The sequence below is a fragment of the Pan troglodytes genome, chromosome 7 (assembly GCF_028858775.2).
Source record: "Pan troglodytes isolate AG18354 chromosome 7, NHGRI_mPanTro3-v2.0_pri, whole genome shotgun sequence".
NCBI classification, from domain to species: domain Eukaryota; kingdom Metazoa; phylum Chordata; class Mammalia; order Primates; family Hominidae; genus Pan; species Pan troglodytes.
This window is the reverse complement of record NC_072405.2, coordinates 154,303,333-154,320,954: the sequence shown is the minus strand read 5'-3', so window position 1 is coordinate 154,320,954 and position 17,622 is coordinate 154,303,333. Positions and strand designations below refer to the sequence as shown.

At 62.5% G+C, this 17,622-nt stretch overlaps 1 protein-coding gene, 1 long non-coding RNA gene and 1 other non-coding gene across 22 annotated transcripts in view; 2 read left to right on the top strand and 1 right to left on the bottom strand.

Annotated features, from left to right (window-relative positions):
• Nucleotides 1-17,622, top strand: part of PLEC (plectin) — a 61,804-nt gene that overhangs the window by 15,631 nt on the left and 28,551 nt on the right. For 2 of the 20 annotated variants that reach the window (XM_024345372.3, XM_024345369.3), the window contains exon 1: nucleotides 7,591-7,718. The exons of 9 other annotated variants lie outside the window; for them this stretch is intronic. In XM_024345372.3, the coding sequence (XP_024201140.3) occupies nucleotides 7,673-7,718 (46 nt within the window). In that variant the 5' untranslated portion in view covers nucleotides 7,591-7,672. Of the gene's footprint in view, nucleotides 1-7,590; nucleotides 7,719-10,492; nucleotides 11,222-15,212; nucleotides 15,305-16,852; nucleotides 17,007-17,622 lie in introns of those variants that run through there. 9 more of the 20 variants (XM_024345378.3, XM_024345375.3, XM_024345354.3 and 6 more) reach the window with 8 other exon arrangements.
• LOC134810698 (uncharacterized) lies at nucleotides 13,767-17,611 on the bottom strand. Its single transcript, XR_010159346.1, has 2 exons — nucleotides 17,484-17,611; nucleotides 13,767-16,088 (listed from the first exon to the last, which is right to left on the bottom strand). It is a non-coding gene; the product is annotated as an uncharacterized LOC134810698 (long non-coding RNA).
• Nucleotides 16,371-16,463, top strand: MIR661 (microRNA mir-661). Its single transcript, NR_036037.1, has one exon. It is a non-coding gene; the product is annotated as a microRNA mir-661 (primary transcript).

The following is a 17,622-nucleotide window of genomic DNA, read 5'->3' as shown; positions in this document are numbered from 1 at the left end:
AACATGGTGAAACCCTGTCTCTACTAAAAATACAAAAATTAGCAGGGTGTGGTGGTGCGTGCCTGTAATCCCCGCTACGCAGGAGGCTGAGGCAGGAGAATCACTTGAACCTGGGAGGCGGAGGTTGCAGTGAGCTGAGATTGCGCCATTGCACTCCAGCCTGGGCGACAGGGCAAGACTCTGTCTCAAAAAAAAAAAAAAGGAATTTCTGGGTCAAGTGGTTTTCAAAATTTAAGCTTTAATTTACATCAAGATACCGTTTTTTACCTATCGTATTGGCAAAAATCAAAAATCTGGATTTCTAGGTTCTGTTGGTGAAGCTGTGGGAACCAGGCCAGAGAAAGCGTCTGTCAGAGCCGCAAATGCACAGTGTGTGTCCGAGCAGACGATGGTCACTGGCCTGAGTGCGCTCAGAGGCTGGGCCCACACGTGCCGCTCTGCATGGCCAGACGTGGGTCACGGTCCCCGTGCAGAGCGGGAGGCCTCCAGCTGTGGGATGGGTGGGAAAGCAGGGGCAGAATGGTGCCCGGAAGATTTCACCGTTTGTGTTAAAAGAAAGAAAACCAAGAATCACATGGTATTTGCTTGATTTTCTGTAAAGAAATTCTGGAGAAACAAACAGGAAGCCACTAACAGTGATTTTCACACTGTGTGTGTGGGTGGGGGGAGACAGGGAGAAGGGAGGGGAGCAAGACTTCTCTGTCTACCCTCAGTGTTTGAGTCACGTGAATATTTTCTATTCCAACACGATTTTGATTTTTAAAGTTTAGTGAAGGGAAGAATGTAAACTGTTATAAGTTCTTTTTTTTTTTTTTTTTTTTCTCTTGAGACAGAGTCTTGCTTTATCACCCAGGCTGGAGTGCAGAGATGCAGTCTCGGCTCACTGCAACCTCTGCCTCCCGGGTTACAGGGATTCTCCTGCCTCAGCCTCCTGAGTAGCTGGGATTACAGGCACCTGCCACCACACCCGGCTAATTTTTGTATTTTTAGTAGAGATGGGGTTTCACCTTGTTGGCCAGGCTGGTCTCGAACTTCTGACCTCAGGTGATCCGCCCGCCTTGACCTCCCAAAGTGCTGAATTACAGGCGTGAGCCACTGGGCCCGGCCTAAGTTTTTATTTTATTTTATTGTTTATTTTATTATTATTATTATTATTATTATTTGAGACGGAGTTTCGCTCTTGTTGCCCAGGCTGGAGTACAATGGCATGATCTCGGCTCACTGCAACCTCCGCCCTCCGAGTTCAAGCGATTCTTCTGCTTCAGCCTCACAAGTAGCTGGGATTACAGGCATGCACCACCACGCCCGGCTAATTTTGTATTTTTAGTAGAGACAGGGTTTCTCCATGTTGGTCAGGCTGGTCTCGAACTCCCAACTTCAGGTGATCTGCCTGCCTCGGCCTCCCAAAGTGCTGGGATTACAGGCGTGAGCCACCGCGCGCCTGGCCAGTTCTTTTTTATTTTTTTTGAGACGGAGTCTCACTCTGTCGCCCAAGCTGGAGGGTAGTGGCACGATCTCAGCTCAATGCAACCTCCACTTCTCCTGCCTCAGCCTCCTGAGTAGCTGGGACTACAGGCGCCCGCCACCACACCCGGCTAATATTTTGTATTTTTAGTAGAGATGGGGTTTCACCGTGTTAGCCAGGATGGTCTCAATCTCCTGACCTCGTGATCTGCCTGCCTCGGCCTCCCACAGTGCTGGGATTACAGGCGTGAGCCACCGCACCAGGTTTCAGACACAATTTTTAAACAATTTCTAAGTTGCTGGCTAGGTACTACAGTTGTTGTCCTTCCAGCAGTGCCCAAGTGGGCCGACTCCTCCCACCTGCCCAGCACCCGGTGTTGGAGCTTCAGACAAGTCACATGGCCTCGCTGTCTGATGGGAACTTGTGTAATGAGTCTCCTGGCAGAGCCAGCGGGAGGGTGAGCAGAACTGCGGCCGCGTCAGGTTAGCGTGGCATCTGCCACCTGGGCCTCTGCATCCCGGACCCCGAGCCTGGTCCTGGAGCCATCCTGGAGCCGGGGCGTTCCCTGCATCAGCTCTGACCGATCGTCAGTTATCTTATTCCAGCACGTTTTGTGCTGATGAAGAGTTTTTTCCTGCTGTATTTTCCTAACTTGTTATTGCTGGCCTAAAGAAATCTCTCGGGTCTTCTAACTGCGTTTGAAGCCAGCCTCTCAGTGAACTTTCCCTGAGCTCCAGTAAATGGTGAGCTGAGTTGTTTCAGGTGCCAAGAGGAGCAGTGCTGACTTGGGTAAATGCTGTCCCATGTCCTGGCACTGGACCGAGAGCTGCGCCTGCATCGTCCGCGTTCACCCTCACATGCCCTCCCCTCAGCAGCCTCGCCTCGCACTGGGAGGGTGCCCCGCTGTGCTACGAGGGGCATTTATTCTCATGTTAACAATGTAACCTCATCCCTTGTTATAAATACTGGTTTTTATCAAATGAGCTGTCAAGATTTTTTAGATCAATATACCGGTTTTCTCCTTTAATCTACTAGTGAAGTCAACGATATTAACAGAGTTCTGGGAAAGTGCAGTATCCTTGAACTCCAGGAATTCATTTCTTCTCTTGCTCCATGTTTCCTGTGGTGACACTTTCGTGTCTGGTGCTGGGTGAGGCAGCCGCCTCAGGGGCCCACAGGTGTCTCGGTGTTGGAGGGCTGAGAGGGAGGGAAGGGGGAGCCACCATGGATCAGGTGAGAAGCCTCTCCACAGAGGCCTGGCGAGGTCCACCCTGCTGCAGCGGAGCAGGTGCCTGCGTGAGGAGGGCCTCCAGAGGGCAGCGGCAGGGCTGTGGTGCGACCTGCTTGTGCTCGGAGAGCAGTGGCTGCTGTTGTCCAGTGCTTGGAGGTGAGGGGCAACGAGGGAGGCTACCACTGTCTTTGAGGTGAAAGGGTGGTGGCCAGGCCAGGGTGTGGTGGAGACAGTGGGCACAGGACGGGTTTGAGAGATATTTGGGAATGATGGGCCCCCTAATGGATGGGTCATGTGGGTGGGACCCAGGACCTTCCCCGCAAATTGGTCTCTACCAGACCCCCGGTATTGAGATACTCTTGTACTGGGCTGCAGGGGAGACAGGAGAAGGATGTGGCTCGGAGAGATAACCGCTGTGCCTCCTGGGCCCTCACTGGGACTCCCAGCAGCCCTGGTGGGCATCCAGTCCCGCAGTGGTGGCCCTCCACCCCAGAAATCCTGCAGGCTGGCTGGCCTGACTCAGCTCGCACTGAGCCCCACCCTGCGCAGGGGTGGCCTCCAGAGCATGGAAGGCTCTCCTCCCACCTCAGTCCCACAGCATGCGCAGAGGCCGGGCTGTCATTGGGCCAAGGCTGCGAGGCAGAAGCCTGGGGCAGGTGAGGTGGCTCCTGTGGACCTGCCGCAGGCTCAGGCGGGGAGCAGAGCAGGGGTCTGTGCGTCCGGAGGGCTGAGTGTGTACGGGATGTATCTATGGCAGGATTTCACTGGGCCTGGTCTCCCTGGGGCTGTTGTCGGGGGCCCCAGGTGGAGGTGTCTGCCAGCAGGGTGTCTGCCTGTCGCAGGTCGCCTCTGCATGGGGTCACCGGGTCACAGCCCACTGGCCTGCTCCACCACCACCAGAGAGCCCCAGCAGGGCAGGCTGCCAGGGGGTTAGGGGCTGGGTGGGTGGGTGGGTGTGAAGATGGGGCAGGGAGCAAAGCTGAGGGCAGGCAGGGCGGTGGTGGGCAGAACCTCAGGAGAGGGCCCATCCCATTCGCAGGTGTGGTGTGGGGGACAGGGTTGGAGCCCCTTCTTTGGCCTGGGCCTGTGGCCAGGGCAGCCAGGGCCTCGGGACTGGTGAAGAGGGGGTTGCTCTGTGCCCAGACAGAGGGGTTGGAAAGGAGGGAGGGCTTCTCTGTGGTGCCTGGGCTCAACCTTGGTTCTGGGGTCCCCAGTGGTGTGGGGAATTTGCAGAGAGCTTCAAGAGGATTTGGCTTTGCCCAGGGTGTGAGACCTGGCCAGGAGACCTGACGGCACCCCAGCTGGGCATGGGGGCCATGCTGGGTTCGACCAGCAAAGCAGAAGCTAGAGGTAGGGGTTTTCCGGAGGCACTGGTGCTGGTGAGCCCGACTGCAGCCTGGGGGTCCCTGCAGTTCACTGGCCTGGACACACAGACCCGCGTGCTTCTTCGGCAAGACTCCTTTGTGATCCATGAATTGGGGCCAGAGCGATGAGATCTCCTGGGCAGTGGCGGGGCTTTGCTTCCCACGCTCCAGAGCTGCGTCACCAGGGCGCCCAGCTTCCTCTACCCCGGCTCCCTTTCCTCCCCGCTGCCTAAATCTCTTGCTCGTGGGCCCTTCGCTGCCAGCCTGGGACCTGCCTGTCCTGTTGAAATCCCTGGCTGTAGCTGTCTCCAGGTGCCCCCCTCCCGGCTGCGGCCACCTCCACATTCTTGGGGGTTGCCTAGACTTGTTTCCTCTACGGCAAGGCCTTGGTGCCTGTGGCCCCCCTTCCTGTGCTGGCTGCCTGCGGCCCGTCCCCACATAGCTGTCCCTTCCTCTGGGAAGCCTGTGCCGGGAAGGAACCACTGAGCTGACTGACGTGCAGCTGGCTGAGCCTTTCCCAGGGTCATCGTGGCTGCCCCCACTTCCAAGGCTGCACCATGTGGCCACCGTTCCAGGCGGGCTGGGCTGGGCAGTCTCAGGCTCCTTCGTGGGAACTTGCTGCTGCTGCAGCTTGTCGATGAGCCTCTGGCTGCGGGAGACCACAGGTGACCATGGTGGCCACTCACAGGTGGGCAGCTTGACTTCAGGGGGGGAGTTAAAGGCGGAGTCGGTGCATGAAAACCTGTGTGTTCCTTCTCTGAACAGCTGTGTGCCCTCACCTTCTCATTAGCTTAAAACCATGATCCTATCTTTTTGTTTGTTTTTGAGTCAGTCTTGCTGTCTCCCAGACAGGAATGCAGTGGTGCAATCACGGCTCACTGCAGCCTTTCGTGGGCTGGTTCAAGCCGTCCTTCTGCCTCAGCGTCCCAAAGAGCAGGGACCACAGGCCCAGGCCACCGTGTCAGGATAGTTTTTTAGTTTTTTGCAGAGACGGTGTCTTGCTTTGTTGCCCAGACTGGTCCTGAATTCCCAGGATCAAGTGATCCTCCTGTCTCAGCCTCTGAAAGTGCTCAGCCACCACACCTGGCCAAGCTTATAACATTCCATTTTATGCATTTTAATCTTTTAAAAAAATCTCCCTGGCTGGGCATGGTGGCTTATGCCTGTAATCCTAGCACTTTGGGAGCCCAAGACGGGTGGATCACCTGAGGTCAGGAGTTCGAGATCAGCCTGACCAACATGGTAAAACCCCGTCTCAACTGAAAATACAAAAATTAGCCCAGTGCGGTGGCACACATCCGTAGTCCCAGCTGCAGAGGCTGAGATAGGAGAATTGCTTGAACCCAGGAGGCAGAGGTTGCAGTGAGCCAAGATCACGCCGTTGCACTCCAGCCTGGGTGACAGAGCGAGATTCTGCCTCAGTTAAAAAAAAAAAAAAAAAGTCTCCCTAGGCTGAGGAAAATTTTTATGCATTAAATTAAAAAAATTGATCTGGACCAGGCAGTGTGGCTCACACTTGTAATCCCAGCACTGGAAGGTGGGAGGATTGCTTGAGCCCAGGAGTTTGAGACCAGCCTGGGCAACATAGAGACAGACTGTCTGTATAAAAAATTAAAAGATGAACTGGGAGTGGTGGTGCACGCCTGTAGTCCCAACTACTCAGAAAGCTGAGGTGGGGGCATCGCTTGAGCCCAGGAGGTCGAGGCTGCTGTGAGCCGTGATTGAGCCACTGCACTCTAGCCTGGGTGACAGAGTGAGACCTTGTCTCAAAAACACAAAACAAAAAAAAACAGCTTTTTTTAAAATGTATGAACTTTTTAGATCTGTTTATAAATATCTGTCACTTTCACTTGAGGTTTACTAAGGAAGTATGATTCACTTGCAGGCCAAATTTAGGTTTATCCAGATACAGCTCAGTAAAACCTAGCTGGGAGTTCAGCAGTGGTGCGATCTCGGCTCACTGCAACCTCAGCCTCCTGGGTTCCAGTGATTCTCGTGCCTCAGCCTCCTGAGTAGCTGGGGCTACGGGCGTGTGACACCATGCCTGGCTGATTTTTTTGTGTATTTTTAGTGGAGATGGGGTTTTGCCATGTTGGCCAGGCTGGTCTCAAACTCCTGACCTCAAGTGGTCCACCTGCCTCGGCCTCCCAAAGTGCTGGGATTCCAGGTATGAGTCCCCGTGCCCGGCCTGAAATTGTTTTAATTCCTCACTTCACCATTTTCCTTAAGTTTGGCAACTGGTGTTTCTTGAGACTCCCCACACCGCAACTGGCTGAGTCCCAGGGAGGGCAGGGACGGGCAGGGGGACGAGAGACTCCAGAACTGCTGGGTTTACGGTGCAGGTGGGATTGGCTTCTGGCCCTTTGCCTGTTAGCTCGTACCCGTGGGAGCTGCCGGCCTTGCTCCTGGATCGTGGTCACGTCCTCCATGCCAGCCCCAACCTGGCGCACAGTGGGTCTGTTTGCAGGAGGGGAGGGACTTGCGGGTGAAGGCAGAGGAAAGGCCTGGCTGGAGACTGAGGCAGGCTAGTCACTGCTATCTTGTGGAGGCCGTCCTGCCCCACACTACCAGCACGGACTGGGGTGGAGCACAGTCCCGGGGCCAGTGTTGAAGGGGTGCCCTGGTGTGGGCAGGGCCCAGCATTCCTCCGTGCCCCCCTGCAGCGCAGTGAGTGAGGCAGAGCTGACCTCACCCTGCCAGTGCTACCTGCTCCCCCAGGCGTGCGCAGTGACACACAGCTACTCCTGCGGGCTGAGGAGGCTGACCCCATTAGCCATAGGGGTGGTTGGATCAGAGCAGCTGCGAAGGGTCCCTGGTGGTCGTGGGGGGTGGGTGAGGGATGGAGCTGCAGTGTCATCTGGCGGCAGTGGAGATGCTGGCGAGTGGGCAGACTGGGGGGCACAGCCAGGAGGACCTGTGGGGCTGCCTGTGGGGCATCCTGAGGCTGGGTGGGAGAGGCAGAGGCCAGGGTGCAGGTCGGACCTGTCATCTTGGGAGCCAGTGTACAAGGTGCCTGACCCAGGGCAGCCCAGAGGCGAGACGCCCCAGGGAAGGGGCACACTGCTGGGGCCGGGGAGGTGGGAGGTGGCCGCCCAGGGTCTGGGGGCTTGATCTCAGCAGCCTGCCAGCCCAGGCCCTGGAGTTGGGCCGGCTGAGGAAGTCACTGGGAGATCTGGATGGGTGGGTATCTCCTGCAGGGCGCGGGTAGCGGCTTCGAGGCCCTCGCACGTGTGTCCCACAGGCTGTTCTAAGCATGGCTCGTTGCAGTGGACTCGGGGGGCTGTGGGGTGGGCCGGGGGCTGCGGAGCTGGGAAGTGGGCCGTCCGAGCGCTCCTGGATCCGGCCTGGTGACCTGGCAGTCTGGCTGGGGTTAGCGGGGTCGCGTGCCCCAGAACCACAAGCTGCGGGGGAGGGGTGCGCGGTGCGGCCGGGAGCATGCGCCCGGGGCGGCCCTGTCCGGCGCATTGATCAGCTGAAGCCCCGCCCCTGGCCGGCAAGCCCTGCCCCGGACCTCCGGGCTCCTCCCCCGGCTGCGGCGCTGGCCTGGGCAGTGCGGTGCGGGGCTGGACTCTGCCTGGTGGTGGCACAGCCGCCCTCAGCCCCGGGGCAGACATGGACCCCTCGCGAGCCATCCAGCACGAGATCAGCTCCCTCAAAGGTGCGGTCCTGGGGCCGGGCCCGAGCCGGGGGGCGCGGACCACACAGTGACCTCTGGCTGGGTGCAGCCCACGCAGGGTGGCGGGCAGGGTCTGCCATCCCTGGGGTGACACTGTGGGTCGCTGAGCCAGAGCCGCAGGAGACCCCAGACTCGTCCCCCTCCGGGCTCCACCTGGTTCGGGGTCCTACTGGGCTGGCTCCAGCGGCTCCGCAGCCCTGCAGGAGCGTCGGGGGCGGGGTGGCTGCTGCAGCGGCGGCGGCGGCGGCGGGGCGGGGACAGGGACCCAGTGGGAGCTCAGCCTTCACAGCAGGGTCAGCCCCTTCCACCCGGCCCGAGTTTGCCGCCCACAACCTGGCGTCCAAGGGGCAGGGCAGGGCTGGGGGACCACTGTGCAGAGGCGCCGGGCCGGCTGGCCCTGAGCAAGTCCACACTGCGGCTCTTTGTCTTGGGGTGGGGTGGGGGGGCTGGGGGCTGCCCAGGAGCCCTGACTGGTTGCTCTGGAAACCCAAAGGGGTCTGGAGTGGGGGGAGAAGGGGCCGCCCAGTCGCACACCCTGGCCCTCCCAGTGCTGAATCAGCTCCCGCTTCGGTTCCCACAGGGTGGGGGCAGGGGGCGGTAGCTTCCGCCCGGTGGTCTTGGGGGGACGCCTGGACCCTGGCGCAGGGGTGTGTGTGCTTCGGGGGGGGGTGTGTGCTGCAGGAGGTGTGTGCTGCAAGGCGGGGTGGGGGTGGCGCATGCCGCAGGGGGGCGTGTGCGGAGCTGGCAGGGTGGGCCAGGAACATTCTGCTCCGGGCTCCTCCCTGCGGCTTCCCTTCCCGCCTGCAGGCCCCTGGCTGGTGGGAGGGAGGGGACTCCTACCGAGCCCCGCCCCCTCTCTCTGCTGGAGGAAGCTACCGCCCTTTCCTGCCCGGAGCCGGCTTGGGGGAGGCGGGGCTGGTTGGGTGGCGGCCCAGCGGGGGTCAGTCCTGGCACCCCTGCAGAACTGTGTAGGAGAGAACCTAGGTCCACGTCCTTTTAAGAGGCCTTGGGATCATTTTGGGACAGTGTGGGTATCGTGGGTTAGTTTGGTGGGGCCCTTGGAGATCTGGGGGGGATTAGGTTAGGGAATCAGGCCAGGAAGATGCGGTCGGCCTGCCGGGAGTGCAGGAGGTCAGTGTGGGGGAGTGCGCTGAGGGACTGGCCAAGAGGGTAGGGACTTCTTTGGGCACAGGGCTGGGCAGGCTTGGACCCAGCTGGTGTTGTTCCCAAAGCCACAACCCTGGTGGGTGGAGGGTCCGCAGGTGCTGGTGGTCCGAGGGGCGTGGCCACTGTGGTCCCTACATCTTCCTGGAGCCTCACCTCCTGAGGCTGGCCTTTTCCTGCCTGGGGCTGGCTTCAGAGGGAGGGAGAGCCATGCCGCAGTGAGCTGGCCCTGCCAGAGGGCTGTGGGAACCGTGGCTGTGCCTTCGGAGTTTCCCCGCCACCACACCTCTGTGCACGCAGGCGTGCGCGTGCGTGCGTGTGTGTGTGTGTGTTTGGAGCCTGCACCGTGGCGCCATGGCGACGGCCCCATAAACCCGCCCCCACAAGCTGCTTGTTGGCCGCCTGCCGGCTGCTGGCCAGCGCCTCCCACCTCGGGATCCCCCCTCTCTCCCCCTCCCCTCCACCGCCCTATTTATAATCAGTTCCCGGGTTTGCCGGGCTTGGTGGGAAGGGGTGTGTCGGCTTGGGGCGAGCAGCGATACGGGTGGGGGTCCATGGAGCACATCGTGGGACAGTGGGAGTGTTGGGTGCGGTTCTCATGCCTGGACCCTCAGTGGGGGCGGCAGCAGCGGGGCGGGGAGTGGGGGGTGGATGATGGGTGTGGCTGGGCCAGGCCTGCAGGGCCTCACAGGGCAGTTTCCTCTTCCCTTCCCTTGGGCCCTGGCCGTCTTCTGGCCTGGCATTCTTCCACCCTGCAGCCATCCATCTGGCCTGCAGACGGGCACTTGGGCTGCCCAGGGTGGGCATCTGTGGGCGGTAGGGACTCGGTGACTTTCTCTGTGGCAGCGGCTGGGAATCTCTGGCCTCCAACAGCTGGGTGGGGGTGAATTGAGGCCCCTCTGAGCCCTAGCTGGTGCTCTGCTCAGAGGGCTGTGGGCTTGGAGAGGCCACTCCTAATCTGGCCTGGAATGGGAAGTGTTAACTTGAGTGGCCACCGCCTCTAAGCCTGGTGTGTGGAGGTGGGGGCTCTGTCCGTTTGCTTGCCTGATGGACAGCAGCAGCGGTGCCTGCAGCCCTCCTCATGTGCTGTGGCAGCTGCCCCCAGCCGCTCCCCTCGGACTTCCTTCCGCAAGACCCCAGCTTCTTCCCCAGGCCCTAGTCCTCTCCGCTCAAGCCTCGCATCCCTCATCCCTCCAGGCCTGGCAGCCCAGCACCCCCCTTCAGATCCTTGTGAAGCTGGGACACCAGAGCCCACATCCCTGCCGAGGACCCCTCCTGCCCTCAGCCCCCCTGCCTGCCTTGCCACCCTCTTCTTTAGACTCTTGGTCTATATCCGCCCCCACTTGCCCCAGCACAGTCTTAGGGACCTTGAAGGATGTGTTTAGAAACTGATGTCATTTCTGACGTTGGAGCCGCGGGGCCTGGTGGGGGGAAAGGGGCAGCTGTGGGGGTGGCCGCTGCCTCTTGAGGTGCCCCCCACTCTACAAGGGCCCCGTCGGCTGTGGGTGGGAGGGGCCGCCCATGCTGCTGAGTCAGAGGGGGCCGGCCCGGCGTCCTGGAGGAAGGCGGGCAGCCGGCAGTGCCGGCAGGGATTGCACGGAGCCAGGCGCCGCGAGCCACACAGCCGGGAGCCCGCGCCCTCACGCTCAGCACCCCAGCCTGCCTGCCCGCCCGCCTGCCCTGCCGCTGCCCGCTGTCACACCCTGTAGCGCGGGAGCTTCTCGCGGCGCCCCGGGCCTTCTCGTGGTACCCCGCCTGCTGCCTTTGCCCCCGCACTGCCTGCCCGGCTCCAGCAGCCATGGTGGCCGGCATGCTCATGCCACGGGACCAGCTGCGGGCCATCTATGAGGTGCTGTTCCGCGAGGGCGTGATGGTGGCCAAGAAGGACCGGCGGCCCCGCAGCTTGCACCCCCACGTGCCCGGCGTCACCAACCTGCAGGTCACACGTGCCATGGCGTCCCTGCGGGCACGGGGCCTGGTCCGCGAGACCTTTGCCTGGTGCCACTTTTACTGGTACCTCACTAATGAAGGCATCGCCCACCTCCGCCAGTACCTGCACCTGCCACCAGAGATCGTGCCCGCCTCTCTGCAGCGCGTGCGCCGCCCCGTCGCCATGGTGATGCCCGCACGCCGCACCCCCCACGTGCAGGCCGTGCAGGGTCCCCTGGGCTCCCCACCCAAGCGGGGGCCGCTGCCAGCGGAGGAGCAGCGGGTCTACCGTCGGAAGGAGCTTGAGGAGGTGTCACCTGAGACCCCTGTGGTGCCTGCTACCACCCCGCGGACCCTGGCCAGGCCAGGCCCGGAGCCTGCCCCAGCCACAGGTCAGCTGCACCCTGACCCCAAGTCATGATGGGTGGAAAGTGGGGGTCTGGTTGTCGGGTCTTGGGCCTGGGCCTGGGCTGGAGTGGTTGGAGTGGTCTGCCGGCTTGCGGAGCGTGGCTCACACCAGCAGGTGGCCCCCCCCGCCCGAGGGTGGGGGGTGCGCTTGCTGATGGGCCCATGTGGCCCCTCCTCCTCGGCTGGGGACCTTCGGGTGTGTAGGCCAAGGAGGAGCCTGTGGCCCAGGCACACCCCGGGGCGCCTCCTCCCCTCTCTCCAACACTGCCCTTGCCTTCGCCCCCTCCCCTCTCTCCAACACTGCCCTTGCCTTCGCCCCCTCCCCTCTCTCCAACACTGCCCTTGCCTTCGCCCCCTCCCCTCTCTCCAACACTGCCCTTGCCTTCGCCCCCTCCCCTCTCTCCAACACTGCCCTTGCCTTCGCCCCCTCCGCCTCCTCTCCTGTCCCAGTGACCTGTCTTCCCCGAAGCTCCTCGGCACTGAGGTGGGGGTGTGCGAGGAGGTGCTGGCGCCGGTTGGGTGTGGCCCTCGTCCAGCACGTGGCCTGGCCGCCTCCCTTGCCGCGGGGGTTGATGGGTGAGGCTTGGTGCTGCACAGAGTGCCCGGTGTGACCGGTAACTGAGTGCTTGGCCAGCTTGGGCTTGGTGGTGGCTGGGGACGGCCCTGGGCGGGATGGGGAGAAGCGCAGGGTCCAGGCAGGAGGCTCCTCCGGCAGGGCAGAGGCCAGGCTGTGGTGTGGTGTCTGCTGGCCCAGCCTGGGGCCTAGATAGGCTGTTCCCGGTACGAACCAGGTCGCACAGGACAGGACGGGTCCTGTCATCCCAGAGGCTTCCAGAGACCCTTTGCTCTGCCCCTTCTCTGTGGCCTCCCTCTGTCCACAAGCACCTGTGCCAGCAGGACCCAGGTGGGCAGATGTGTCCCCTGCAGCCCGAGGCTCACACACACACTGTGGAGCACTCTGCCCTCCGTGCTGGCTCCGGATGGCCCGGTCCCCCAGCACCTGGCCCCACCTCCCTCTTTGGGGCTGGCACCTGCGAGCAGCTTGCTCTCTCAGGCTGAAGAAGGGGGCCTGGGGTGGGGCTCTCAGGGTGGGCAGGATTTGCCAGGGTGTGGGGGAGGGTGCCCAGGGGAGGCCCAAGTTTGGGGCGCAGCTGCCCGTGTGGGATGCTGGGTGGAGCCCTGGTGCTGGCTGGCCTGGGGTGAGTTGGACTTGTTAGGGGCTTGCCTTGGGCCCATCTGGGAGGATCAGTGAGGCTGTGGGGTGGAGGCTGGCCTCCCCTCCTGGCTCTCTCTGCGGCTTTGGACAGGTTATGTGGCCTCTCCAGCTCCTCTCTAAATGGACGACATGTCTCCCGACAGGAGGCATGAGACAAAGACTGCTTGGCCAGGCATGTAGTCCAGGCCCCGGCCCACGTGGCCTTCCTGCTGGCCTCTCCCACCCGGCACCCCTGCCCACCCACTCCCCGGTCATTTGGCAGCCCAGCTTCCCCATGCTCAACTCCTAGCTGTGGTGGCTGTGAGTCCCTCCCCTCCTTTTTCTCCTTCCTTGTCCGTGGCTGGGCTGGGCCTGCAGGGCGGGCAGCTGGCGGCAGGGCCAAGAGGGGGGTGTGCTGGGTGTGGCTGCAGCAGGCAGAGCGGAGGGCACCCCTCCCCGATGGAGGTGACTCAGTCCCCCCAAAGCCACAGCCGCCAGCAGCAGCTCAGAGTTTCCAACAGGAAGCGAGCCACAGCTCCGGGATGAGTCAGGGCCAGCAGGCTCAAACCCCTCTCTCCCCTGGACCTCACGGGCTGAGCTTGGGATGGGAAGCTAGGGGAAGGAGGAGGCTTGGATGTGGGGTGTGGCAGAGGGCCAGGGCTGGGCCTCAGGCAGTGACAGGGGTCCGGATGGCCCTGCATACAGCCCGGGGCAGTTCTGATAATACCTGAGACCAGGCACTTCTTGGAGTTTTTAAGTGACCAAGCAGTGAGCTGCCCTGCCCTTCCCCACTGCACAGCTGCTCCGTGGGTTGGCAGAAGGGCAAGGTCAGAGCTCGTGGGCCAACTGTGCTGGTCCAGGATGGCCCTGTTGGATGGGCTGCCCCTCTCCACCCAGCCCTGGCTAGGGAGCACCAGCTGTACCCCTGCGGTGAGGCCCCTGCCCTCCCTGTGCCCTGGTGGTCTGCTTGTCCCTGGGTGGGGCCCATGGGGGCCTGCCAGCAACACATCTGTGTGGGAAGCCATCCGTCCACCTGCTTGTTTAGCCATGCACAGGCCAGGGCCAGACCCAGATGGAGCCCCTGCCCCAGGGGGCTCCAGATATGTGGGGTGAACTGGGTGAGGAGAGCGTGATGGGAAGGTGGCTTCAGAAGCAATCAGGGAGGGCTCTGAGGAGGTGCCTGCCCTGCCAGGAGCAGCCCAGAGAGAGGGACAGAGGGAGGCCGGAAGGCCAGAGGGAGAGGACCCATGGGAAGGCCCTCGCCTGTGGCAGAGAGTTTCGGTTGCTTGGTGTGGTGGGAAGCTGTAAGAATGTGTTTTTATATGTGAGTTTCATTTACGTTTCATTTTTATTTTATTTATTGTTTTGAGATGGAGTCCCGCTCTGTTGCCCAGGCTGGAGTGCAATAGCACAGTCTTGGCTCACTGCAACCTCCGCCTCCCGGGCTGAAGCGATTCTCCTGTCTCAGCCTCCTGAGTAGCTGGGATTACAGGCATGAGCCACCACGCCTGGCTAATTTTTGTTTTTTTTTTAGTAGAGACGGGGTTTCGCCATGTTAGCCAGGCTGGTCTCGAACTCCTGACCTCAGGTGATCCGCCTGCCTCAGCCTCCCAAAGTGCTGGGATTATAGCTACCGCCCAGCCCTAATTTACATTGCAAATAGCGATGCTTTGCCTGGCTCAGAATTCTGAAGGAACCGAGGATTGTGTGGAGGAGACGCCAGCTGAGCACTGTCCATGCACCAGCAACGGGCAGGGGCCAGGTAGCCGCCACCACGATGAGCGCTGTACACGCACAGCAACGGGCAGGGACCAGGTAGCCGCCACCACGGTGAGCGCTGTCCACGCACCAGCAACGGGCAGGGGCCAGGTAGCCGCCACCACAGTGAGCGCTGTACACCCACAGCACCTAGAGCTGCTTCCCACAGCAAAGGGCAGGGGTCGGGTAGCCGCCATGACTTCCCCTCTACACGGAGGACACGCCTGTGCCTCGACCTCCCCCCTTGACCCTCTGTGGCCCTGCGTCAAGGAGGGAGCCTGGAGGTGGCCTGGCTGCCTTGCCCTTCTTCCCAGCCACAGGGTGCCCTAGGTGGAGGGACTATGGCCCGGCCAGCTTTCCACAGGGATCACTGGCTTGGCCGAGTCACCCGTTTGCGGGATTTCTGTCGATCACCAGCAGGCTTCTAAGGGGTAGTTACGATGGGATTTGATTTGCACTTCACTGGTCAGCAAGCACCTGGGTGGAGAGGTATGGAGAGGGGAGGCAGGTGTCAGCATTGCCCCTGGACAGATGCCTGGGGCTGTGCTGGTTGGGGAGGACTCAGGTGGAGGAAGAGACCACCTTCGGGGCTGAGGAATGTGAGTCTCAAGGAGTGGGGTGTGGTGGGCAGTTTGGGGCTCTGCTCCCGCCTGGCTCATGAAATACCGCTGGGCACATGGATGCCTGGAATGTGGGTGGGAGGGTGGGAGGGCAGGGCTGGGCTGGTGGGGCCTGCAGCGGGAAGGGGAGGCTACAGGGTGGGGTCTGCTGGGCGGGGGGTCTGCCGGGCGGGGCAGGAACAGTAGGGAAGACCCATGGGCTGGGGCCGGAGGGCTCTCTGGGATTGCAGGCAGGCCAGTCCCCTGCACCCCCAGGCAGGTCTGCTGGGCTGGTCTGACCCGTCAGTCGGCTGGGCTTCAGCTCTGCTTACTGACTAAGGGGTGGCTGCGAGGAGGAGCCGCTGCTACCAGGGCATGAGTGGGCCCTCCCTCTGCCTCCCACCCCTTCCCTCCTTCCTGCCTCGCCTTCCTCCCTGCCGGCTCTCGGAGCAGCCTGGCCTGTGTGGCAGCCATGGACAGGTACAGCATGGAGGAGCTGATTCAGCTGGGCCAAGGTAGGGCAGGCAGAGCTGGGGGCTGTGGGAGGCAGAGGAGGGGGCCGGGGCCGCCTCTGGCAGACCTGTCTCTTCCCGTTGTCCACCGTTCTGTGCCGTCAGACCTGGGATGCAGGGATAGGCACAGCCCCCTCTCGGAGCTGCCCCAGGGGTGTGTGTGATGTGTGTCCCGGAAGCACAGGCCTGTCCGGACCTCCGTGGAGTGGTAGAAGAACTGCCCGCTGCCAGCCTGGGGCACTCCTCCCGCCAGGAGCTGGTTCTCACCCAGGCCATTGAGTCAGGCTCCTCTGAGGCTTCCCCAGCACGTGGCAGGGAGTGGGCTGAAACGTCCGGCCTGTCGGCCCCTGCCCACTGCTGGCCAGATGCTGTCCTGGGCTCAGCTGGGAGTTGGGCTCTCTCTGGCATGCCTGTGTATCCCTGACCCTCAGGGCTGCCTGGGCCCGCCCAACCCCTGGCCGCCCAGAGTGGGCCACTGCAGGCATTTCCCTCGGCCGCACGTTTTTGAGGTGTGGGGCTGGAGAGCAGGAGGCTGGGGTGGGCCCGGCCCTCTTGTTGTCCGCGGGCTTCCCAGCATGGACCGGGGTGGCCTGCCCAGTGGCCTGGGGCCAGGCTGGTTCACTGTGCCTTGCTGTGGGCTGAGGTAACTACACTGGAGGCCACCTGGGCTCAGATGGCAGCGTGCGGGATAGCAGGCGGCGCCTCAGGCTCCTGGTCTGTATGAGGCCTTCATGGTATAGGACTTCATGGGGTTTGCTGAGGGTTCCATGTGGTGCCAGGAGTGACGCTGTGGAATGGGGTATACCGTCAACGTGCATTCTCCTGGGCCTGAGGCGTGCGCCCAGCAGACAGGGGTCCCAGGGAGAGGAGCAGGACTGTGCGTGTCCCACGTCCTGTTTCCCCGGCTGCACTGGGATCTGATCTGCATAGGATATGCTGTGGGCCTGCCTGTGGCCAGGCTCTCTGACCCAGGCCTTCCACAGAGCAGGGCTTCGGGACTCCTGGGTGGAGCCAGGCCAGTCTCCTGCCGTGGCCCAGGAGAGATGTCTCCATCCCAGATCCCTGGGACCCCAGGAGAGGCTGTGCTGTGGGGCAGACGCAGGCCTGAGCCCTGGTTTCGGGCTGCCTGGGTCTCTGGCCCACGCGTGACCTTGGGGTGGCTGTCCCGGCCACCGGTGGGGCCAGGTGCTGTGTTGAGTGACCTGCGCAGGGCCCTCTGGGAGAATGGGCGGCCTCTTCTCTTGGCCCCTGTGGCCTTTCCAAGAGCACCCCCTGGGTGGGCAGGGCAGGTGGGTGGGGACTGCACCGCCTCCTGCAGGGACGTGAGCCCGCACCTCCCGCGCCCTGCTCTATTATATTAGAACCCCCTGTGGGAGCTGGGGGACCGAGGTGTCGGGTGGCAGCGTCCAGCCAGACCTGACTGCAGCGGGGCCTGGGTGCCCTTGCGCCGTGCGTCATGTTCCAAGTCTGGGTGGTGACGGTCCTCGCGCGCCCTCCTCAGATATTTATATCCCCTGGGCCCCTGCCCACTGCTCCCCTCCCCCACAAGCTGCTGCTGACAGCAGCACGGCCGTGCCCTCCTCCCACCCGACGCTGCCGCCAGTGGCTTGTGCCTCCTCCGAGGGGCCTGTGACCTCCCACACCCCTGGCCCGCTCCGTCTGCCCCGTGGGCTCCTGCCACCGTCCCCGATGAAGATCGTGCCCGGTAGGTGGGCAGCCCTTGAAAGCCTTGTGAAATCCTGGCCCCTTGCTGGGGACAGGGGCCAGAGGGCTGGGGCTGAGGCTGGAGGCCAGGGGCTCTGTCCCTCGCCCTGCACACAGCCTGCCTCATGTGCCCTCAGCCAGACCCCCTCAGCCCTGGTCTGCAGTCTCACTTTTGGGGTGTTGGAGCTGGTGAGGAGGGCGAAGTTGAAGGAGTGCGGTGGGATCAGCTGCAGGCTTGGGGTGGGGGCTCTGGCATCCCTCCATGCCTGCCAGCTGTCCCCAGAGGGCAGCCTTGGAGGCAGAGTGGGCTGCTCGGGCCCCTCTTCTGGTGGGGACAGCAGGGGGAGGCTGGGAGGGAGGGAGGGTGTGTGCCGAGGCCGCGGGCAGTGCTGGGGGGCTGCGGCTTGGCCAGGCGTGCGGCTGGCCCCTCCTCCCGGCGGGTGTGGCCGCGGGGACGCAGGGGTTAAGGCCAACTAACCTTGAGCGTCAGTAGCTCTGCGCAGGGACAGCTGAGCCGGCCGGGTGGGGAGCGAGGGTGGGGAGGCGCCGAGGGCCGGACCCGCGGAGGAAGGAGGGGAGGAGGCGGGCGGGAGCTGTTGTGAGGCGGTCCTGCGGGC